This window comes from Schistocerca serialis, chromosome 5 (genome assembly GCF_023864345.2).
Source record: "Schistocerca serialis cubense isolate TAMUIC-IGC-003099 chromosome 5, iqSchSeri2.2, whole genome shotgun sequence".
Lineage (NCBI taxonomy): Eukaryota > Metazoa > Arthropoda > Insecta > Orthoptera > Acrididae > Schistocerca > Schistocerca serialis.
The window spans coordinates 317,039,077-317,065,502 of record NC_064642.1 but is presented as its reverse complement, the minus strand read 5'-3'; the positions used below and the strand labels follow the sequence as shown (position 1 = coordinate 317,065,502).

General features: G+C 41.1%; 1 protein-coding gene across 1 annotated transcript in view; it reads right to left on the bottom strand.

Annotated features, from left to right (window-relative positions):
- LOC126481920 (neuroendocrine convertase 2) overlaps positions 1 to 23,282 on the bottom strand; it is a 1,488,910-nt gene extending 1,465,628 nt beyond the window's left edge. Inside the window, exon 1 of the mRNA XM_050105880.1 lies at positions 23,106 to 23,282. Within this exon, the coding sequence (XP_049961837.1) occupies positions 23,106 to 23,282 (177 nt within the window). The remainder of the gene's footprint in view (positions 1 to 23,105) is intronic.
- Between the last annotated feature and the right edge of the window lie 3,144 nt (positions 23,283 to 26,426).

The following is a 26,426-nucleotide window of genomic DNA, read 5'->3' as shown; positions in this document are numbered from 1 at the left end:
GTTTTCTGCCAAATTGATCTGGTGACACTGCACAGCTGCCAGTCAGTGGCACACTCACATCCTTGGCAGTATCTCATACAGGGTGACTTCATTTGGGAGCGCCGAAAAACACACAGAGTACTGAGGTTGACTGAGCTCCACAGCCGGTCGTGGCTACGTCGAAGCGGCCGCGCTGAGTGCGTGCATGCCGGCTGGCTGGCCGATTTCGTAGCGTGTCACGTCACGTCACGACACGTCACAGCGGAGCACAGCGGGGGAGCACGCAGCTGCCGCCCTCACGGCTACGGGTGTCCCTTTAAAGAGGACGGCTCGCTCCGTCCCACCCGTGCGCTCCGTCAACCAAAGCCCTGATCAATATTGCTTCTCATCACAACTTGCCACAGTTCATTCGGCGCGGAACGCGACATAGTCCGCCACTCTAGAAAGGCACACTAGGGGTCATTCACGCTTATACGGAATAGTTCTGTTTTTGCATTTCTTATCCTTTCATGTCAAATCTGGCTGATTACCGATGGTACGTAGCCGATAGCAGGTCAATTAATATCTAATATCTAATAGGTTGTTTTTCAAAGTAAATTTATGTGCTGTGACACATTATTGCATATATACGGGTGTAAGTGGTAGCTGTTTTCAGTGTACCCTGCTGCTGTGGATGAAGTCGATACGAACAAATTGATATAGGACTCTCCTGACTTACCACTCCAGGAAACAACCTCAAATTGGCCTACAAAAGTCACCTAAGATACAAGGCAGGCGTGACAGGCGAGATTTTAGTTAAAATCGTCCTTGGATATTTAAAATCGCATGTTCTTACAAAATGTAAAATTGACGTTTGCATAAATTTTACCTCAAAATATTGTGAATTTGAAAGCCATAACATTAAGAATTAAATCGTTTTGTTTGTCGGACCGCCATACTACGACACTACTGCACTTTTAGTGCTAAGTTTAGATCGAACTATAAAGGAAATGAAGTAATTTTTTGCAAAAAAGCTTAAATTGATAATGTGATGATACATGGGACTAAACCTGTCTGCCGCAAAGTCCTATATCAGTTTGTTAATGTGGGCTTCCTCTATGCACTCTGGAAAGTTGTAAACGGTTCACGTGTACATCCCTTATTAATGACGACTCCGTAAACTGTACTCTATGTGAAGCTGCAGCGAAGGAATACGTTGAATGAACTGCAAGAGAAAATATTAAGAGTCTCCACTCGTTGGTTCGCTGACGGTTGTAAGAGAGGTCTGCTTATCTCGTGCCTTTTAAAAATGTCTCCTTTTCCGGCTGAAATTCCTCTCCGTAGGCATAGCTTCGAACATAGCAACAGTCAACAGTGAATATGAGAGTGATCGCCGGGATCGCTACTGCTCTCACTAGTAACATATTCCCAGCCATCTGATCTAAGGAAACAGGTGACACCGCATTCATTTGTTTATTTGTTTGAATAAAGAAAACATATTTAGCAATACTTGGTTAGCAGTTATCGTATAAACATTGTCCGCGGCACTTTTAATGTTTTTAATCACTTTTAAACGCGTGACTTCTACATTCAGTGACATATTACGTCTTAACATTAAAAAGCATCGAGCTAAACGGCTTAAAGACTTTCTCCAGCCGTTTACTGTTCTCTACGCAAGGTGCTGGTCTCCAGGGATCGTCCGTTTCCACTCACATTCATCTACGGTTTTCATTCGTACTTTATTATAAAGTATGTAACGTTGTTTGAGGTGGTTGTTCTCTATGCGTTATGAAAAAATAAATTACGTGGATATGATTCATTTCACAGTTTTTTTATAGGATTCGTTTCCCGCAAAACATTAAGAGACCACAGAAGTTGAACGTAATCTGCAGCGTAATTTTCCGTTCTGACTGACTGAACCATGAACCATGAACTGAATACTCGTCTTTGAACGAAACCTAGCTTCAAATGTCAATTTCGTCAGTATCAAAGTTTCTTGTTAAAGATTCTAGTGCGAAAGAGTCAGAACCCTTTAATTTAATATTCCTTGCAATCATTATGTTCAGTATATGAATCTGCTAGACTATGTGAATTAAGTAAACATCACTCCGTGGCTTCCTGATTTCGCAAAAAGTTAACCAAAGACCTCCAAAGAACTGCTTGTTACGTACTGGCAACAGTCGTGATATTTCGTGACCTATGATACAACTGCCGCCAACCTCTGCCATCTACCAGTTGTGGCACTATTGTATCGCGGAAAAGCCTTACGCTGTTTGTTTAAGTTTTGTGTGAGGCACACTGAGTGCATTAAAGTTCGATTATTCGGTTTTAATAGTAATCCAAGGATAAATGATACTTTAGTTCACAAATTTCTCCCTGTACACCTAGGAAACCCACCAGAACTTATATTGTAAGTGGTCTAGGGGTAGCGTCTTTGATTCATAATCAAAACGTCTTCTGTCCCGTGTTCGATCCCCGCCACTGCCTAAATTTTGATAAATTATCAGCATTGGCGGCCGAAGACTTCCGGCATAAGAAGTCAGCCTCATTCTGCCAACGGCCTTGTCAAAGAGGGCGGAGGAGCGGATAGAGGTTCAGGGCACTCTCTTGTCCTAGGGGTGGGAAATTGACCACAAAGGCGGAAGAATCAGCAATGATCAACGACATGAGGATGCAGAAGGCAATCGAAACCACTGCATTAAAGACACGTAACGTGTATCCACAGGACATGTGGCCTGTAATTGAAGAAGTGTTATGATGATCTCTCCATTGGCAAAAGATTCTGGAATAGTCCCCCATTCGGATCTCCGGGAGGGGACTGCCAAGGGGAAGGCTACCATGAGAAAAAGATTGAATAATCAACGAAAGGATAACGTTCTACAAGTCGGGGCGTGGAATGTCAGAAGCTTGAACGTGGTAGGAAAACTAGAAAATCTAAAAAGGGAAATGCAAAGGCTCAATCTAGATATAGTGGGGGTCAGTGAAGTGAAGTGGAAGGAAGACAAGGATTTCTGGTCAGATGAGTATCGGGTAATATCAACAGCAGCAGAAAATGGTATAACAGGAGTAGGATTCGTTATGACCAGGAAGGTAGGGCAGAGGGTGTGTTACTATGAACAGTTCAGTGACCGGGTTGTTCTAATCAGAATCGACAGCAGACCAACACCGACAACGATAGTTCAGGTATACATGCCGACGTCGCAAGCTGAAGATGAGCAGATAGAGAAAGTGTATCAGGATATTGAAAGGGTAATGCAGTATGTAAAGGGGAACGAAAATCTAATAGTCATGGGCGACTGAAATGCAGTTGTAGGGGAAGGAGTAGAAGAAAAGGTTACAGGAGAATATGGGCTTGGGACAAGGAATGAAAGAGGAGAAAGACTAATTGAGTTCTGTAACAAGTTTCAGCTAGTAATAGCGAATACCCTGTTCAAGAATCACAAGAGGAGGAGGTATTCTTGGAAAAGGCCGGGAGATACGGGAAGATTTCAATTAGATTACATCATGGTCAGACAGAGATTCCGAAATCAGATACTGGATTGTAAGGCGTACCCAGGAGCAGATATAGACTCAGATCACAATATAGTAGTGATGAAGAGTAGGCTGAAGTTCAAGACATTAGTCAGGAAGAATCAATACGCAAAGAAGTGGGATACGGAAGTACTAAGGAATGACGAGATACGTTTGAAGTTCTCTAACGCTATAGATACAGCACTAAGGAATAGCGCAGTAGGCAGTACAGTTGAAGAGGAATGGACATATCTAAAAAGGGCCATCACAGAAGTTGGGAAGGAAAACATAGGTACGAAGATGGTAGCTGTGAAGAAATACTTCAGTTGATTGATGAAAGGAGGAAGTACAAACATGTTCCGGGAAAATCAGGAATACAGAAATGCAAGTCGCTGAGGAATGAAATAAATAGGAAGTGCAGGGAAGCTAAGACGAAATGGCTGCAGGAAAAATGTGAAGACATCGAAAAAGATATGAATGTCGGAAGGACAGACTCAGCATACAGGAAAGTCGAAACAACCTTTGGTGACATTAAAAGCAACGGTGGTAACATTAAGAGTGCAACGGGAATTCCACTGTTAAATGCAGAGGAGAGAGCAGATAGGTGGGAAGAATACATTGAAAGCCTCTATGAGGGTGAAGATTTGTCTGATGTGATAGAAGAAGAAACAGGAGTCGATTTAGAAGAGATAGAGGATCCAGTATTAGAATCGGAATTTAAAAGAGCTTTGGAGGACTTACGGTCAAATAAGGCAGAAGGGATAGATAACATTCCATCAGAATTTCTAAAATCATTGGGGGAAGTGGCAACAAAACGACTGTTCACGTTGGTGTGTAGAATATATGAGTCTGGCGATATACCATCTGACTTTCGGAAAAGCATCATCCACACAATTCCGAAGACGGCAAGAGCTGACAAGTGCGAGAATTATCGCACAATCAGCTTAACAGCTCACGCATCGAAGCTGCTTACAAGAATAATATACAGAAGAATGGAAAAGAAAATTGAGAATGCGCTAGGTGACGATCAGTTTGGCTTTAGGAAAAGTAAAGGGACGAGAGAGGCAATTCTGACGTTACAGCTAATAATGGAAGCAAAGAAAAATCAAGACACTTTCATAGGAATTGTCGACCTGGAAAAAGCGTTCGACAATATAAAATGGTGCAAGCTGTTCGAGATTCTGAAAAAAGGAGGGGTAAGTTATAGGGAGAGACGGGTCATATACAATATGTACAATAACTAAGAGGGAATAATAAGAGTGGACGATCAAGAACGAAATGCTCGTATTAAGAAGGGTGTAAGACAAGGCTGTAGCCGTTCGCCCCTTCTCTTCAGTCTGTACATTGAGGAAGCAATGATGGAAATAAAAGAAAGGTTCAGGAGTGGAATTAAAATACAGGGTGAAAGGATATCAATGATACGATTCGCTGATGACTTTGCTATCCTGAGTGAAAGTGAAGAAGATTTAAATGATCTGCTGAACGGAATGAACAGTCTAATGAGTACACAGTATGGTTTGAGAGTAAATCGGAGAAAGACGAAGGTAATGACAAGTAGTAGAAATGAGAACAGAGAGAAACTTAACATCAGGATTGATGGTCACGAAGTCAATGAAGTTAAGGAATTCTGCTACCTAGGCAGTAAAATAACCAATGACGGACGGAGCAAGGAGGAGATCAAAAGCAGACTCGCTATGGCAAAAAAGGCATTTCTGGCCAAGAGGAGTCTACTAATATCAAATACCGGCCTTAATTTGAGGAAGAAATTTCTGAGGATGTACGTCTGGAGTACAGAATTGTATGGTAGTGAAACATGGACTGTGGGAAAACCGGAACAGAAGAGAATCGAAGCATTTGAGATGTGGTGCTACAGACGAATGTTGAAAATTAGGTGGACTGATAAGGTAAGGAATGAGAAGGTTCTACGCAGAATCGGAGAGGAAAGGAATATGTGGAAAACACTGATAAGGAGAAGGGACAGGATGATAGGACATCTGCTAAGACATGAGGGAATGACTTCCATGGTACTAGAGGGAGCTGTAGAGGACAAAAACTGTAGAGGAAGACAGAGATTGGAATACGTGAAGCAAATAATTGAGGACGTAGGTTGCAAGTGCTACTCTGAGATGAAGAGGTTAGCACAGGAAAGGAATTCGTGGCGGGCCGCATCAAACCAGTCAGTAGACTGATGACAAAAAAAAATAATAGAAGAAAGCTGTCCAATGATCTTGCAAAATTTATTCGGGCTTAACACTGACAATAACATGATTCAAATGTACTTGCGTTCATGAAAACATTTTTTAAATTTGTTTAATAGAACTGTAAAACACCTGGAAGGCAATTGATAAGAGTTTTGGATGTATATGTGAATAACCTTAAAAACGGTCTAACAAAAGGGAAACGAGATCTCTTTTTTGAATTTGTAAGATACCAAAAAAAGTAAACCTTTGTCTTTTCCTAAACTGGCTGGTAAAATTCAAATAATTTTTTTATTAATATTTGTTGACAGACTTTGTAGTACATAAATAAATGGTTTGACTTTTTTTAACAAACCAGTCATTTACAGTAAGCGATACAAATTTAAATACCAATCTGAATTTGCCGATTTTGTTAACAAGTAAAAACTTTAAAGCTGAAAAACTATTTAAAAAAGGGAATTTTAGGAGAAAATTACATTATTAAATAAATTAAACGTTCAAATATATATTTATGAAGATTTTGCAGCATTACTCACTACATATAAATGACTACAAATATTTAATAAGACAAATTATGATTTTAAAAATTTGTACGAATTAATTTCATTTCTATTGTCGATTCTTGTTGCTTCAGTATTAAGAGAGTGAGGGTTTTTTTATGATGAATTTTAAGTGGCAGGACGAAAGAATCAAGTGTTCCTGAAACTGGTAAAAATCATTTATTCATCTCATTTTAACTGCCGGCCACAAAGATGCTGTGAAGCTTTTCAGCAGTGAAAATTATTTAAGTACTGCTAAAAGCAATAAAAAATATATTTTAAATGAAATAGGTAATATAAATAATACCTTATTTTAGTAAAATGTACTTTTTTCATATCTTTAACAACCAATATACCTTATTTGCCCAAAGAAAGATGGCATCCTTACATTCATCATGTTTATTCTGTTCTTTTTTTATCTTACAAAAGTTATTTTCAGTGAAAGTTGTTGCAAATATAAAACGTATGATTAATCATTCCAGTGCTGTCAGCTCGGCTTTTTAATAAGTTATTTGTTAATTACAGTTGACATTTAAAGTTATGTGTATTGCCACCAGTTTCGTTCAGGAGTTTCTGCCTCGCCTCAAGGACGTAGTGTCATACCGAGTGAAACTTCCCTACACTCCAGATTCACATTTGACCCTCTTCTGACACGAATAATTGTAGAGTATATGCAACTTCTTATAGAAATAAAAATATGATCCACGATGTTTCCACACCACAAGTTGATGAAATAATAAGGAATGTTTATCGGTGACACACAAAAATGAGCTATAGAGAAGCAGTGTTTCCGCGTCCGTGTTAGTTTTGTACGGCTGTGCTGTGCAGCCACGCATAAATGATCACTGAAATAATAGTCAAATAACCAAAACAGCACTTGTCGAAGACTACATCCTGGATCACAACGAAGTACTGCGAACGCGGGAAGCTCCAACACTGGCAACGTATGGCCGATTTTTGTCGGTCAGTGATTTACCTTTCTTATTCTGAATATTATTTGTTGACATGCTATCGCGTATCTACCATTAGCAGCCGGCCATATAAATAAGCAAGGAACCCAAAAATATAATTATTACGTAAAAATCTTTCTGCTATCCTGCTTATAGCTCGTCTTCACCCAAATACATTCTAGCAGTAGTACAAGTTTTGACATAGGTTGGCTATAAAGGATTGCTCTTCCGTTTTAACTACGCAGCTCAATAAAAAAATAAAATTAAAAAGAAACTAACCTCAGCTCTACCACAAACTTTTTTATCCTCTCTGTCAGCTCTTGGCCCAGCATACTGCTGCTACGTACAGTATCCTATCAAATGGAGTTATAGTAGGTGAACTTCGTTGTCAGTGCAGTTCAGCAGGGCGCACTGAGATTCCAGTCGTGTCACCACGCGGCTATCGGCACCAGTCTGTCAACATGCCTCGAAGGGAGATTTCTAGCTTGAACCAAGCGCGTATTGTTACTTGGCGGTGAGTTACTCCTCGTTCTTTGAAATTCAGTCATTGTAGTGACACACAAGGTCTGGGTCTCAGTGGTCGCCCCTGGTGAGCACACCGGCGGATGGCTGCTGTCTAAGACTGCGCTCTACCAGAACTACGACTCGTTACTTTTGGTACATCACATAAATTACATGATAAATTGGTAGCATTGGTAGGGAAAGAAACACAAATGAATTTGTGAGAGAGAAACTGGGAGCCGACGACTTCTCTTTGGGTTTTGTTTCTTTGTTGGTCTTGCACATAATTAGAACCTCACGTAGTTAATGTTCGTCCACTGTGTATTTTATATTCTTACAAAATATAAATTGTATTTTATAAGTAACAAAAATTAGTTGATAGCGTAACTTCCGGCTTTTATATTTTCAAGGCAACTGCTTTTCTTCCAAGTACAGTTTACATGCGCAAACATAAAAAAAATCTATATAGCTATTATTATTGTTATTTTTGTACTCCTTAAACGTTCTTCATCATGATCAAAGGCAAGAGTTTTCTGTTATTATTGATAATTACGAAAGTGGATTATGAATAACAGAAACAAGTTTCATATAACTTCGACGAAGCACTGAAGTGACGTTTAATATATTTTTGTTTTGCGTTTTTCCTTTAATTTTACCTTTTTTTTAGAGGATATTACGTTTTCTATCCGTATATGATGAATCTATATTTTATTTATTTTTACTACATCATCCCTCCGTTTCACATCTCAACAACAGTTTTCGAAGAAAAGTTACATTAAACATTGACAGTTTTAATTTTGCTACAAATATTGTTTATTTTTATGTGACAGATAGGAGGTTAACACTGTAGAACAAATATGTTCCGCAGGTTACACAGCCCTTTGTATACGCTAACTTAGTCTCTATATGGTTCACCACTTCTGAGTTCTAGGGCGTTCTAATAAGACACTGATCACATATGCAGACAAAGCGATCGAAATGAGAAACGCCCGACAGATATGCAACATACCCAACACACAGATAATGCGTTTAAGATCTTAACTGACCAAGGCTACTAGCAAAGGTACTGCAGTATATGGTTACTTATGAAAACCTACAGTAGCCAAAGGTAGTTTTACAACTCTACTGCTGTCTGAAAATTAGGGCTTGCAGGTACTGTGTGGTGACTGCAGTAAAGCTACGCAATGAAAGGGGTGTGTCGACCCCGACAGTGCACAACTGATTCTACACGATTATTACGCCAAGAGGCAGTTTACGTTCATTTACACAATCCACTACAGTCTGTCCGCTGTTGTGCTTAGCAAATAAACTTGGCGGCCAATAGGATAGTAGTAGAACGGAAACCCCCTACCAAAGAGAGTAGCTGCTGTATTGAAGTGGGTTTATTTGCACGATGGAATAGGCTATGTTCAACTATAACAAAAGTAACTTGGTAATATGATGAGAAACAATTAATAATCATTAATTAAAAGGATGTAGGGGAAAGTTGGCCACTTCACTGTTCCTAATTTGCATCACTGCTATAGAATTCGTACCCCTTGTACTTACAAATATCTAGTGAAGTCAGATTGAACTATGTGCCGTATTGTCATCTAAGACTTCTTCGTGACGACGAACAGATCGTCTGAGAACAGCGTCAACTTTCTTGCAGTTTTCATCAAACTTTTTGTGTACGTGGCGAAAAGAATTGTTGATGTAAGGTAAGTGGCAACATAATGTTTTATTCATGGGTAAATATTTATGAAATAATCTTAGTTTTTAAGAGGTCACGAAGATGTAACCGTTGTGGCTCGTTTTTAGTAAACTGATCAAGTGAAAATGGAGACGTTGCATATAACGTACCGTTCTAAGTAACCCATATTTTACCGATACAGTTTGGGAAACCTGCTCGTATAGGAAGCTTTAAGAAATTCGCGTAGCATTTTTCGTGCAAAAGAATGTTTAGAAACGATGTGGTGAATTTTCTGATGTGTTCTTTGGCCTAAGTTGCCTACTAAATATTATATCGTATTATAGTATGGCGACAGGAAGGCGCTATGGAAAATGAAGCGCAGTTAAACTGCAATGTAGCTGTAACAGTATTTTGAAATATGGATCGTGTATGGAATGAACGTGCACACATATACAATGTGTTAAAACCAAAAATTAAGAAGCATGCTGAAAACAGGAAAATGCAAACTGGGACGTAAAATTTTTTGGACACAGTAAAGTGTTTTCCATTGAAGATGAAAAAAGTTGTAAGATAATATTCTTACGTTAGGAGATACGATGTTCCGTTTAGCCACGAAACTTGCGCTCGACATTGCAAAAGGAAACAGAGTAGCACATAATATGAATGTAGAAGAAGCTACGGTAGGTAAAAACTGGGCTGCTGGGCTGAAGATGTCCAACAAATATGGCTGAACTGGAGCACAGTATGAAAGCTCCAAACAAAAGTTGCAAGGGCTAGGCAATGAGTCTATAAACTGAGGAGCAGATGATGTTACTGAAAAAAGAGAGAGAGAAGAGAGAGAGACAGGGAGACAGAGAGAGCTAGCCGAAGCAAAAGAGAAGAAATCTAGAAATACAGCTCCACCTCTCAAAAGGAACTGTTTTGGATACTCTGCGGAGAAGCCACCACATAAACTTATCTGTAAAACAGAGGAGGCAAGAATCAGTTACAATGACGGGCCTGCGGTATCTAGTGGCTCGAACGCGAGTTAGCATGTCTGGGATCAGTTGAAGCTTGTTGTGAGTTCTCACAGGAACGCTCCTCAGTAGATATTAAAATAACAAAAGCACTTAAAAAAGGAACTATAATTTACGTCATTCAGTCACGACGCGCGTCTTAGCCTTGTCTCCGTTTTCTGGGTGAAGTTTTCGACTTTTTCCCTCGATACGGTTCGAAGCACAATAATGCTGTCAAAGATTTTTCAAATTTATCGCATTTGCATTGAATATTGATTCAGATGAGACCGAATTCCTAATGACCAGAGCTGAGATGGCTGAAAGACCTAGTGAAAATTCTCCGCTGCCTCTACCGCAATAAAATTTGTCTTTGAACACTATCAATTCTTTAATATTGCTGGGAGTATCAAAATGTTACCTCTTGTTTAGCATACTGTGTGTGCCTGAGTCATCTCTCATCTCAGAAACGATTCTGGGCATCGAAGTATTGTATGTGGATGTCGAAAGCACGAAAGATCTCAAGGATTTTTACGTACAGTAAATACTACTAATGTTACTACTAATATATTGATGCAACTATTGCTCTTCGAATCCAACTGTGGCCCTTTCCTACGACAATGTGTGGAAACAACACGTATTACTTCAGCACATCAGTAAACAGTGCAATGTTTTCAAATATATAGACAATGAGAGTCAGTCGGGATACATACTACCACATACATGGTTATGTATACGTTGCACAGCTAGAATGAAAACGTGCTGAAATGATAACTTTATATGATTATTTACACAATTTAATTACATATACAAGTACGATATATATGTCTGTTTCACAAATACATTATTAAATAGCTAAGTGCCCGGCGTTGATCGAGTATTTATGTACTCGGCTGTTCTGTTAGTCCATGTCCTCCTTCCCTCCTCCTTCCATCTACTCACATCACCACTCTCGGCTGATCTCCTCCTGTCCTTCCACCTGCCTGTCTGCTCCACTCCCCTCTCTCTGGCCAACTGCCCCTATCTGTTCATCACCCCCTTCCCCCTCCCACCCTTTAAGTTCTCCTTTTCCCTCTGTAACTTCATCTCCTCCCCCTCTCTCAGTCGATCCAGTAGCAGTGGATTGGTCTGTAAGGTAATCAGTTGTCACGTTGTAACGGATTGTAGTTCGATGAGCAGTGACCGCAACGTTTATTTGTCTTCTTGCATGATTATTCAAATTCACTGTCGCGCGATTGGTTTTAATTGACCGATGATGTCTCATCCGATGCATACCATCTCCGTTTGCATTTTCTCTTTCTTCTTGTGTATATGAAAGTGTTTGTGATAATCGATTCGGCTCAATTTCATTTCGCTCTTTGCGTTGCTCCGCAGTTCGATTAGATTGAAAATTCGTTTGGTTTGTAGCATTGCGTGTCCTGCGACCCAAATTGCTCCGTCTTATTGGCGGCATTTCAGTGCGATTAAATTTTGTCAATTCAATTCAAGTCTATCGATTACGACTCAATGTGCGATGCGAATAGACGCATTTCAATTGATTCACTCTGTTGTTACTGTATATTAGTTTTTCACTTCAAAACACACAGTATGTCGTGTGTAAATCTGCAAAGTAGTTTGAAATCAAACAACGAAACTTAATTAATTTCCTGAAACGATTGCAATGAACTTACGACAGAATCAAAATTCAATCGAGAGCAAACAACTCAATCAATTTATCTATACTTTATAACCTACGGGCTTGATTTACAATTTGACAGTCAGAAGTCAAAAGACGTTTTCAGACGTAGTAGCGAAATGAATTGGAATTGAAGTAAAATAACTACATTTGTTGGACACATCGGGAAACATCACAAAAGTAAAAACAAATGCAATTTTATTTTAATGTTGGCTGGAATGCGTTTTCCCACATTTTTCTCCCTATCTTACAGATTTCTTTTTGCAGTTTAAAATATTCAATTCAGTTACTTCCATCCTGGGGCCACAACGAACTGAAAAATGCACCAACCAATCCTATCCTCAGTTATGATCGTGAATGCACTCAACTTTCATTTGTTACTGTCGCTAACTTTTATCCTTAAAACTTTTCATACTATAAAACGAACATAACAAAAAAAGAATTACGTATATCCATAGTTCCAATAGTGAGCTATGGTTTTCAGTTCATACAAAAAGCCTACACAAAAAAGCGCTTTCAGTTTTTCTCGAATTTTCCAATTTTCTGGGTAACTTTTCCAGTTTTTTTCCTAAAACCGTATTCGGACAATTACGAACATTTTTTTAATTAACAATAACAGTCCAGCCTTTTTCAATTGATGTGCTTGCCAACGAACGGCATTTAATCTTTGTTTATATAAATTTTCTGTATCGTTTCGATCACTGGCCATCTACAAAAGAACATGAAATAAACTGATGAAAAGTATCCCGTCAGTGATAACAGCACAAATCGTAAGCCCAAAGGCAAGTGATTTTGCACGGACGAATTGTACCAATAACATAGACGAGATACGTTGTATCACTTTATTTCATGTCTTTTTAATATCGCCACTGACCGAAATGAGTCAGTAAATTAATAATATATTTATGGTCCATAAAAAAATATTAAATTGTGTAAGGGCACCCCTGACTGCTGCATCGCATTTTCCGTTTATACAGTACACTTTGCACCACATTTCTCGGCAGTTTTTTTTTTCAAAAAAGTCGCTGCACATGTTAACATGAGCTATATCGTTTTATTCTTATTCACATGAACTATCGGACGCGAGCGAAAGTATGCGTCGTTCCACTTTGGTGGATATCTGGGCAGCTGAAAGCTGCACTTCTCAAAAACATACATTATTGCTCGCGTCAGTTTACATTCTGTAGTTTGCTTTAACGTTTCTACATCTGGAATACTTGCTGCATTATTACTGACGTCCACTTTCAGTGGGGCACGGTGCGTATAGCGGTGTTTAAGTTCTTCAAAAGGAAATGGGTAAAGATTAACAGACGGTTGTATGAACCATTTTGGAGCGGCAGTACCATTAAAACTTATGAGGAGTGGAAGTGGAAAACATTCTAAGTTCCAAATCTGTCATAAAATGTGAAAACAATGTGTCTCTGCTTCTACGTAACGGATTTTATTTAAGAAATTGAGCAGGTACTACGATACTCACCGCATCAACGCAAAAAAAAGATTGAATGGGATAAATTAAGAAATAAATACCTTACTAAGAATGTTGTAGGTGCCGAATCAGGAAACTAATTCGTTCTAAGTGTGAATAAGGAAGTTATTTACATGATGATTCCTGCAAAGAAGACAATAGCTATTTATTTACACAAGCAGCACCGTTACCAGGTTCGAGCCAATAGACTCATCTTCAGAAGATTGTTCACGTTTAAATTATGTTTGTTGTCTTTACATTAGTTGCTGGCTGTTTTGGTTACAACAAGTAATACAAACAACAACAAATGTAATGCAAACGTTAAGAAACGTCTGAAGTTGACCCTGTCACTCCGAAAGCGGCAACGGGGCTATTTGTGTAAATAGAGAGCGTTGTAAACAGTGGCTAGTTGTTGTTTCTTTCTTTGCAATTATCAACATGTATTTTATAATAGCCATCGTATCAAAGACGTCGGTCTTCGAAAAAATGGCTGAAAGTATTTTTTTAATGCCCATTCATAATGAAGCATTACGGTTTATTTGTAATATTGCAAGTACAAAAATACTGCATTTGGTTTTTAACTAGTAGGACTGTAGTCAACAAATTTTTGGAACTCCAGAGGAAAGCACAGATTCGCAGAAAGACCATGCGCCATCTGCTAACGCATGTTTGAAAGATTTGCTCCACGGTCTTGCAACTGGATGAAATCTCGGCAACAGAATATCGAGAATACAACAGCACTGAAAACCAGTTTTGTGACCAACTTCAAGGTGCCTTGAGGAAGAAATTGAGGAGAGGGAATCGTGTCCAGAAAAGTCATCCAACGACGCTTCAGAGCGTGAAGTTCAGGCGCCGGTGCTGTCACTGGACCACCCCCTTCGGTAGCAAACGTGCCACTCTGTGATGACGGACCGTAGGTGGAACGTCTCCCAATATTATTTCTTATTCAGTGATCGTGACTGATTGCCACGATCGTCAGTGGGGAAGATGGTGCGAGTGGCTGCGTAGACAGACCTCGTCTCCTATGAGTACGATGAGCTGTTGGCTCGGTGGATGACGTTTTCGGACACGTGTTTCAATCCGCAGCTTATTTTTCTCCTGGAATGCTCTAAAATCTCCGTTGTTCTTCCGTATACAGGTGAAAAATAATCCGTAAGTGGAAATATGTGTTCTAAACCATCATCTACCAAGACAACAGAGAATCGCATTCACAGGAAACAAAGCCTGTCTACGCAGCAGTTAGTTAGCTCCATTTTCTCCACTGGCGACCGTGACAGTCAGTCGTTATCACTGAGCCGCGCGTAGTGGCTGCGCGATTTGAGACGTCACGGAGCATGCTGCCCCTCCCGCCGGAGGTTCGAGTCCTCCCTGGGACATGTGTGTGTGTGTGTGTGTGTGTGTGTGTGTGTGTGTGTGTGTGTTTCTTAGCATAAGTTAGTTTCAGTAGTGTGTAAGTCTAGGGACCGATGCCTTCACCGGTTTGGTCCCTTAGGAATTCACACACATTTGAACACTGAATAACAAACAACATTGCACGACGTCCTGCCTATGGTCTGTTAGTGTAGAGTGAGAAATTTTCTGCCCAAGGGGTGGCGTAGTGGCAGGCGTCGACGCCAAAGCTTTTTTTTTTTTCGATTAATTGGCTTTGGGTTCGTGCCCATTCTGCCATGTCAATAGTGTAATCTCAATTTTGAAGAACACACCAACCAGCCGCTAAACAGAGAAAATCTCCGACCGGGCCGGGAATCGAACCCAGATCCTTTCACTTGTCAATCCTCCGTGCTGACCGCGCAGCTACCGAGTAGGACAGGCACCAATAAATAGGACTCCATGTAGCGTCGAAGGACGACGTTTCCGGATACGGTTCCCTGTTCTCGATTTGTTCCTCAAGGCACCGTCTACAACCTCTCGAAGTTTGTCGCAATATTTATCGGACACCTTGTATACTAACTGCCGGTCGGTTTCCAAGATACAGTTTTTTCATACTGGAAGGAATGAAAACTGTATAAATGATATTAAATAGATTTTTTTTTGTTTCTTCTTTAAGGAGGCATATATTTATAGCTTTCATAAATGACTCACGATTTCGTACAAAAGCTGTATGTTGCTTTGTATTAAAACTATGGTCAACAAGAGACCACTCTCAGGCATAAGACATATTAATTGCAGGACGTTTGTGTCTAGATCATAATTCGACGTACGTCCTGTAGTTAAAGACTTTTATAGCTGCGGTTCGTCTTGGAGGGTCTTTTGCTGGCTGAAACTGGCTTTAATAAAGTGATATACACATATTGTACCAAATCTAGACTTTTTAAATAGGTTTTGCGTTTAATATCGATTGTCTTCACCAGTTAATGTGCAGTAGATACATGCTTTGTGGGATGTCGGAACTGGCGTTTGGACACGATGAGAATTATTTTCCATTTAATGTGTGATACATCAATTCCTACATATTTTTGATTGTAATAATATTTCCAAACATTTAAAATTATGTATACTTTTTACATTTTCAATCGATTTTTGTATTTTAGGTGTGGGACATCAAAGACGTCTAACACCACCATAACGGTAAGAAATGGCCTATGAGACAAATTCTTACTGTACGAAAGGACGATGTTAGGAACAAACCATTAGCTGTGCTAAGTTATACAGCCTTCACTTCATATTAAGTTAGGTATAGCGAAGAACTTTGAAAAGGCTTTTTCCAAAGCTGTTTCACAGAGGAAGACCGTACTGCAGTTCCTTCTCTAAATCCTCGCACAAACGAAAAAATGGCTGACATCGAAATAAGTGTCCAAGGAATAGAAAAGCAAATGGAATCACTCAACAGAGGAAAGTCCACTGGACCTGACGGGATACCAGTTCGATTCTACACAGAGTACGCGAAAGAACTTGCCCCCCTTCTAACAGCCGTGTACCGCAAGTCTCTAGAGAAACGGAAGGTTCCAAATGATTGGAAAAGAGCACAGGTAGTCCTAGTCTTCAAGAAGGGCCGGCGAGCAGATGCGCAAAACTATAGACCTATATCTATGGCGTCGATCTGTTGTAGAATTCTAGAACATGTTTTTTGCTCGAGTATCATGTCGTTTTTGGAAACCCAGAATCTACTCTGTAGGAATCAACATGGATTCCGGAAACAGCGGTCGTGTGAGAGCCAACTCGCTTTATTTGTTCATGAGACCCAGAAAATATTAGATACAGGCTCCCAGGTAGATGCTATTTTCCTTGACTTCCGGAAGGCGTTCGATACATTTCCGCACTTTCGCCTGATAAACAAAGTAAGAGCCTAGGGAATACCATACCGGCTGTGTGGCTGGATTGAAGAGTTTTTAGCAAACAGAACACAGCATGTTGTTATCAATGGAGAGACGTCTACAGACGTTAAATTAACCTCTGGCGTGCCACAGGGGAGTGTTATGGGACCATTGCTTTTCACAATATATATAAATGACCTAGTAGATAGTGTCGGAAGTTCCATGTGGCTTTTCGCGGATGCTGCTGTAGTATTCAGAGAAGTTGCAGCATTAGAAAATTGTAGCGAAATGCAGGAAGATCTGCAGCGGATAGGCACTTGGTGCAGGGAGTGGCAACTGACCCGTAACATAGACAAATGTAATGTATTGCGAATACATAGAAAGAAGGATCCTTTATTGTATGATTATATGATAGCGGAACAAACACTGGTAGCAGTTACTCCTGTAAAATATCTGGGAGTATGCGTGCGGAACGATTTGAAGTGGAATGATCATATAAAATTAATTGTTGGTAAGGCGGGTACCAGGTTGAGATTCATTGGGAGAGTCCTTAGAAAATGTAGTCCATCAACAAAGGAGGTGGCTTACAAAACACTCGTTCGACCTATACTTGAGTATTGCTCATCAGTGTGGGATCTGTACCAGATCGGGTTGACGGAGGAGGTAGACAAGATCCAAAGAAGAGCTGCGCGTTTCGTCACAGGGTTATTTGGTAACCGTGATAGCGTTACGGAGATGTTTAGCAAACTCTAGTGGCAGACTCTGCAAGAGAGGCGCACTGCATCGCGGTGTAGCTTGCTCACCAGGATTCGAGAGGGTGCGTTTCTGGATGAGGTATCGAATATATTGCTTCCCCCTACTTATACCTCCCAAGGAGATCACGAATGTAAAATTAGAGAGATTCGAGCGCGCACGGAGGCTTTCAGACAGTCGTTCTTCCCGCGAACCATACGCGACTGGAACAGAAAAGGAAGGTAATTAATGACAGTGGCACGTGAAGTGCCCTCCGCCACACACCGTTGGGTGGCTTGCAGAGTATAAATTTAGATGTAGATAAACATTTATGAGTCTTTCAGTCACGTGAGATCAGGTTTAATTCCAAAATCAGGAAGACCGAGTTACAAGCATCTTTTTTCTTTCTGACCACATGTCAGAGAATCGTTGATTGATGAGATCTTTGATGAGAAACTCAAGAATATCGATTTACACGCTTCCATATATTTCAGAAATATTTTTTTACATTTGGAAATTTGTGGTAAGGTCTTATGTGACCAAACTGCTAAGGTCATCGGTCCCTAATCTTCCAGACTACTTAATCTAACCTTAACTTACGATAAGGACAACACGAACACCCATGCCCGAGGGAGGATTCGAACCTCCGACGGGGCAAGGCCCACGGACCATGACAAGGCGCCCCAGACCGTGCGGCTACGCGGCACCATATTTCAGAGTTATTGCTTACAAGTTTTAGGGTAACAGAAGAGAAGAGAATTATGTTTCTGTAGTAACTAAACTGTTGGACGCCAGCCAAAAAATGGGATTAACGTTTTGAAAATATAATTTTTACGTCACACACTGGAACATGTCAATGATGAGCAGTTACTGTTTGTTTCTATTTTTAGGTCATCAAGAGAAATATTACCAAAAAAAATCACAATCACATTTCTCCCAGTAAATTCATACATAACTTTGTAAAACGCCGAGGCGACAGAAGTAATGGGACAGCGATATGCACAATCACGGTAATATCGCGTACACAAGGTACAAAATGGCAGTGCTTTGGCGGAGCTATCTTTTGCACTCACATGATTCATGTGAAAAGGTTTCCAATGTGATTACGGACGTACGACAGGAATTAACAGACTTTGAATTAGGAATGGTAGTTGGAGCTAGACACATGGGACATTCCATTTCGCAAATCGTAGGAGATTTCAGTATCCCGAGATCCACAGTGTCAAAAGCGTGCCGGGAATACCAAATTTCAGACATTTCCTCTTAACACGGACAACGCAGTGGCCGACGGCCTGAGAGATATCAGTGCGATCAGAGAAGCAACACTGCGTGAAATAACCGTAGAAGTCAATATGGCGCATACGACGAACCTATCCGTTAGGACAGTGAGGAAAAATTTTGCGTTGATGGACTATGGCAGCAGACGACCAACGTGAGAGCCTTTGCTAACACTTCGACATCGCCTGAAGCGCCTCTCCTGGACTCGTGACAATATTGGTAGGAGACTAGACAACATTGGTTGGGTCAGATGAGTCCCGATTTCAATTGGTAAGAGCTGATGGTAGGGTTCGAGTATGACGCAACCCCCACGCAGTCACGGACCCAAGTTACAAGGAACTGTACAAGCTGGTGGTGGATCCATAATGGTGTGGACTGTGTTTACGTGGAATGGACTGTGTCCTCTGGTCAGTCTAAACCGATCACTGGCTTCAAATGGTTATGTTCGGCTACTGGGAGACCATTTTCAGCCACTCATGGACTTCATGTTCCCAATCAACGATGAAATGCGCCATTTCAGCCGGCCACAGTCGTTCGTGATTGGTTTGAAGAACATTCTGGACACTTCGAAGGAATGATCAGGCCACCCAGATCGCCCGACGTGAGTACCATCGAACAGTTATGGGACACAATCGAGGGGTGAGTTCGTGTACAAAATTCTGTACTAGCAACACATTCGCAATTATGGACAGCTCTAGAGATAGCTTGGCTCAATATTTCTGCAGAGGACTTCCAACGACCTGCTGAGTCCATCCATGTCGAGTTGCTGCGCTATGCCGGGACAAAGGAGGTCGGACACGATATTAGGAGGTATCCCAGGATATTTTTCAGATTTTAATAACTGTTTTGACGATACTGTATGTATAATATAATTGATTTGTTGTTTTATCTACATCTACATCTACAAGGATACTCTACAAATCACGTTTAAGTGCCTGGCAGGGGGTTCATCGAACCACCTTCACAATTCCCTATTATTCCAGTCTCGTATAGCGCGCGGAAAGAATGAACACCTATATCTTTCCGTAAGAGCTCTGATTTCCCTTATTTTATCGCGGTGATCGTTCCGCCCTATGTAGGTTTGGAATTTCGTGAGAAGATCCAGTCGCAACGAAAAAAGCCTTTCTTTTAACGATTTCCAGCCCAAATCCTATATCATTTCTGTGACACTCTCTTCCATATTTCGCGTTATACAAAACGTGCTGTCTTTCTTTGAACTTTTTCGATGTACGCCGTCAGTCCTACCTCGTAAGGATCCCACACCACGCAGAAGTATTCTAAAAGAGGACGGACAAGCGATTTATAGGCAGTCTCCTTAGTAGGTCTGTTACATTTTCTGGATGTCCTGCCAATAAAACGCAGCCTTTGGTTAGCCTTCCCTACAACATTTTCTATGTGTACTTTCCAATTTAAATTGTTCGTAATTGTAATACTTAGGTATTTAGTTGAATTTATGGCTTTTAGATTAAACTGATTTATCGTGTAACCGAAGTTTAACGAGTTCCTTTTCGCACTCATGTGGATGACCTCACACTTTCCGTTATTTAGGGTCAACTGCCACTTTTCGCACCTCTCATATTTTTTCTAAATCGTTTTGGAGTTTGTTTTGATCTTCTGATGACTTTATTAGTCGATAAACGACAGCGTCATCTGCAAACAACCGAAGACGGCTGCTCAGATTGTCTCCCAAATAGTTTATATAGATAAGGAACTGCAAAGGGCCTATAACACTACCTTGGGGAACGCCTGAAATCACTTCTATTTCACTCGACGACTTTCCGTCAGTTACTACGAACTGTGACCTCTCTGACAGAAAATCGCAAATCCAGTCACATAAATGAGACGATATTCCACAAGCATGCAATTTTACTACCAGCCGCTTGTGTGGTACAGTGTCAAAAGCCTTCCGGAGGCTTATGAGAGTGTTTGATTAATTTTCAGATTATGTGTATCAAATGTTTAGTTAATACTGTGTTAAATAATGTTTTATTAATCTTCATGACACATTAAAATTTATATGGATACGATTTCATTATTATTCTGTTTCTCGGAAAAAGAAAATATGATTGTCCGTGTGAAATCAGTATCCCAAAATTCCGACTTAGAAAGAACACGCAGAAAAAACTTTCAGTTTCTTTAGCAGAGCTTCAGTTCGAGATGTAAGCAGTAAGTAGGCGTGTGACGGGCGGCTGTTCTCCGGAGTGTAGCGCCGCCTACGGCGCACGCAACAGCTGCAGCCGCCAGCTGCCAGCTGCCGCCGGCCTGCGCGCGGCCACGTGCTCGGCGCCGACACGTCCTCCCTCTACATGCGTCACACATCCCAGTGCCCGCATGCACTCCGTGCGCCCGTATCGCGGAACCGAATCCCAGACCGTACTTCACGAGTCAGTTCCCGGTCCTGACGAAAATCCTTCCATTCGATCCAGTGATCGTCTGTTCTACCGATAATGTCAAATTTTGCTAAATTTTCGCAGATCTGGGCGTATTTTTGTAGGAACTATAACAACAGAACCCAAAAAAAGGTCAATGCAGGAAGTTCAAACTGGCATGCCGTAGCAATATACCAGCCGATAGTCCGCGAAGTAGCGTCAAGTTGCTCGAGTATCAAGCAACTCCTCCAAACAATGTAAGCAGGCATTATGACATTTTGTGGAAGAATCTCCTTTTCAGAAGGTAATCGCATTATGATAGCTTATAGTTCTTCGACCTTCAGAGTTCCCACGCATTGTGAGTCGTAATATAATCTTAGCCTTCACCATTGTAAATTAAAAAATAAGTAATCATCTAAAAAAATCATAAAAAGTTGTCAACTAAAACATAACACTACTTCGTCTTTATATAACTTTATTCATTCGGTTGAGAAGTACCTATAGGTACTAATTTATGCTGTGCGTTCCCATATGTGCACACACACACACACACACACACACACACACACACACACACAAACCTGTATCTTGCAGCAAAATCGTTACGTATGTTTGATAACCCCTACGGATAGAAATATGCATAGAAGTACCCAGAAAGTAGTATTATATACTGCGAAGGAACCAAACACAAACACCTACGTGATTGCTTGACGGGGCTTTCTTCTTCCGATAATATGAAAAGACGTAAGTAAATCAAGTCATGTGAATGACGAATCAAATCTTACTATTGGCACTAAGCACTACAGTATTTGCATTTCACATTTCTTTCCGTCTCATTGTCTGGTGTTACTCGAAAACTCACTGGGGCGTCTGTTGGTGTTTTTACTTTGCGCTAAGAATTATCTATGTAAATGACGCCGATCTCCAGCATTCAATTTATAATTTATGCCATGGAACCGATCCTATTAGCCACCTGAGTCGTAATTTTGGGTTTTTAATTTATACTACTAATTCGTTCTTCCCACCTCTATTATTGTTCTATTGCGAAAATTGCAATAACGTTAACTTCGCACTGTTGTACCTACTGCCCGCTGTATGTTGTACGTCTTTTAGTGTTTTTCTTTTACGTTAAGAACTTACTCTACACGCCGAGTTCCTTTTATTATCATGCTGTGGAAACTGCAATTCTGTTAGCACGGATTTTCGTAGCCACTCTTGGCTGTATGGTCTTTACTGCTCAAAGCCAAAAATAAATAAAATAACTTGGAAACACTATGAATCTGAGAAACAGTCCATTGTATTAACTTCGGAACCAAGAATCGTACAACGAGTGTCGTCGACTAAACAAATTATATCTGCGGAATTCTTGGTTAAAACTAAGGAAAGAAGAGTAATGTTTTATATACACGTTCCTTAGGGTATTCAGATTTGTCACCACTGTCGTGTTGAGCTTTGCTACCTATCGAAATGAGTGAAGTATTGACCACCAACTTGTAAAATAATGCATGCATATTTGTTTTGTAACCATAAAATGACGCGTCAGTAGGTGTCCACCGTACAAGTTACATTTTTTACATGCAATATTAGAGATTTAAAATATAGGTAGCGGTTTCTAGAGATTCCTAACGATATACAGACTGTTGTAACCACAACTACATTTTACATTGAGTTCTGATCGCTTTAGGACCAACCAGACAGAAATGAGGCACTGTCATTGTGCCAGGACTAACAACTTGGTTCCGGGACGTCGCGTCAAATGTGAGAATGCTCGAATACTTCGTATACAGACATACATATTTCTTATGGCAGACGGACTCTTGCCACCACTGTGTCATATTACTTTGAGCGAGCACCGTGGCAGAGTAGTGTTTTTGTCTTTTTGCCAGGTTTAACTGCTTGCTAATGGGATGCGTGCTCGCAGCAGGTGTGCTGTCGTGGCTGAAAATTGGCGACGCGCGCGCTCGCCGCTGCGCGGGTAGCGCGCGGTCTGCGCTGGACGGGACGCGACTTACCGGCCCCAGGTTGAGGAAGCCGGTGCGCGCCGCCACCTGGTCGGCGACGGCGGTGCCCGGTGCGCCCCGCAGCCGCACCAGGAACGAGTTGGTGAAGACCTCGTGCGGCGCGCCGGCCGCGGCCGCGGCCGTGGCTAGCGCCAGCAGGAGCTGCAGTGCGCTCGCCGCCCCCAGCATGTCTGTCACACTGCCCGCCGAGCCGCGCCGCACGCCGCCGCCGCCGTGACGTCAGCTGTGACGTGGCGCATTGATTGGCGGCGGCGCGCATGCGCGGGCGGGCGGGCGCAGCGCGCGGGGCGTGTTTTATCGAACCCCGCCCCGCGCCCTCCCGCGGCACTCCAGAGCGGCCGCGTCTCGTGTTGTCTCCGGCTCGCACCTGCCAGCTGTCCTTCCCCACTGGTGGTGGCGGAGCAGTGGTAACGCTTCTCGTTGCCGCCGTCCGCCGCTGTGTTGGTCGCCCGCACTCCTGTATCAGTTCTCAGAGACGGATGCTTCGGAGTTCAGCTGCTACACCCAACATGTCCGTCTTTCGCCACCCCTTCGTCAAATCGGCCACTCCCACTATTACTTTTTTCATCAGCATTTTGCCTCTTTGCATACGCAGGGAATCTTCCAACTACGAACACGGTATCGAACGAAAGGTATCGATAGTTTACTCATGACTAATATCATCGTCTTAAACACACACACAAACACACACACACAAACACACACACACACTCACACACACTCACACACACCTTTTTTCGCCAGCGATCCGTTTTTCGAGAAATAGTATAAAATGCGTCCAATTACAGTGAAATGAGATAATCGTATGGCAATGATGACCGCGAGACCCCACAGGGGGAAGTCGTCTGCCGCGTTGCAAGTCTTTCAGTTGACGTGAGAAAATCTCCGAGACGGTGGGAATCGAACCCGGGCTTGGTCCATGGCAGTCAGATGCACTGATCACTCAGCTAAGAGGCAGACCCCAGTTATGGTACCGGCCAGTGTGGCCGAGCGGTTCTAGGCGCTTCAGTCCGGAACCGCGCGACCGCTACGGTCCCAGGTTCGAATTCTGCCTCGGGCATGGATGTGTGTGATGTCCTTAGGTTAGTTAGGTTTAAGTAGTTCTAAGTTCTAGGGGACTGATGACCTCAGATGTTAACTCCCATAGTGCTCAGAGCCATTTGAACCAACCCAGTTATGGTACAGGGGCATAACTCAATATAAAAAAGAAATCAACAATATTAGGAAAAATGATAGGTTGCTCCTCACTGTATAGTCGAGGCATTGAGTTGCAGACAGCAACAACGAAAAGACTGTTCCACACTCATCTTTCGGCCAAGGCGTTCTTCAGAACAGAAAACACACACACATTCACACAAGTAAGGACACCTCACTCACACATGATAGGTCCGAGCTGCCGAAGATGGTGCACATGTGTGCGTGAGGTGTGTTTGCTTGACCGACTGTGTGTCTGTGTGTGTGTGTGTGTGTGTGTGTGTGTGAGTGTGTGTGTGTGTGTGTGTGTGTGTGTGTGTGTGTGTGTTTTATTTCTCTAAGAAGACTGGCCAAAACCTATATTTGCAACTGTCTATTCATTGTGACTGTCTGAAATCAGCGTGTTGTCCGCCCCCGGTAGCTGAATGGTCAGCGTGACGGAATGTCAATTCTCTTGGCCCGGGTTCGATTCCCGGCTTTGTCGAGGAATTTTCTCCGCCTAGGGACTGGTTGTGCTGTCATCATCATCATCCTATCATCCTCATCGCCGAAGTGGCGTCAAATTGAAAGACGTGCACCAGGCGAACGGCCTGCCCGGCGGGTATACTATTAAATAAATTAAATAAAACTCGGCGTGTCATCTTTACGGTGAGGAGCAACCTATCCTTTTCCTAATGTTGTTGATATTCCACTAATATTGTTGACACACCAGCCTGAAGTTTCTATTGTTTTATTTTTGAAAAACATACAAATCCTAAATTTATAAGCGAATATATCAAGCCAATATCAGAATCCAAAGCCAAGATATCAAAATCAAAATACAATCAAGAAACCTATTGAACATTTTTGTTCTACTCAAAAATAAATGTTATTTATAGCAAAATTGAAATAATCAATATTTAATTTAGGTTATACTCGAAAATTGTTGATTTGTAACGTGAAAGACAGGATTTTTGTTGTAAGAACTAAATAAAAACAATACAGATCTATCACATTGCTCTAGAAAACACAATTTCCTCAATATTTTAAAATTAAAAACAAATGCAAAAACAAAACATATCTAATAGCGCTTCACTACTTCATCGAACTTACATAAAACATGTTCTGCTATTCATAAACTTTCGCATTTATCGATAATAACAAGAAACTCTTGTCGATGATCATTATGAAAAACAGTCTATCGAGTACGATTAACAATAATAATGGTAATAATATAGACTTTTTATGATTGTCAGTGTAAACAGCACTTGCATCATAAATAATTGCTTTGGTTGCATACGAGATCGACTAATTTTTATCACTTATAAAATGCAACTTATATTTTATAAGGATATAGAATACACAATGGACTTAAACTGAGCGATGTGCGGTTCTAAATACGTGCAAACAAACAAACAAAAAACAAAGAAAAGTCGTCAGCTCCCAGTTTCTGTCTCATAAATTCATTTATGTTTCTCTCCCCACCAGTGCTACCGGCACTACCGGTGATACTAACATTTACTACGTCATTTATGTATTGTACCAAAATGACCAATCCAAAATTTTGGTAGCGCTCCTCTGTCTCTATGGCAACGTCACTTCATTGCTCTCTAGACCGCTACGGTTTTCGCCTGCAGTTGTTTGCACTTTGTAGCTGAAAGCTGTCAAAAGCGCTACTAGGAATTTCTTTAGCTACTACTCGACTGTAGTAGTGTCTTAGTAGTAAAAAACAAATATATTAAAACATCATGCGTGATGCAGTATTTATTCATGCATCTCAGTGTTTATGAGCAATGAAATATTTTTGTAGGTACATTCAGCAACGTATGTGGATAACGTCTGCGAAATATGTTGCGTAGAGAGTTAGTAGCAATGTGGAACATACATACATATATAGGCTACATGCATCGATTTTTACAATATGCAGGGATTTACAGTGAATTTTTTCGGCTACTCAAGTATACCATAGTGAACGGCACTGCTAGATATTATTTCCTACAACAGTTTTTCAAACCGTAATTTTTACCCTCCATCTCAAAACTATGTTTTTGGTTTGAACCCGTCTTCCATCCATGATGTGTTGTATTTATATTAGCAAAGAGGTATCGCTCTATTCCCTCTCTCATTATCTTTTTAAGT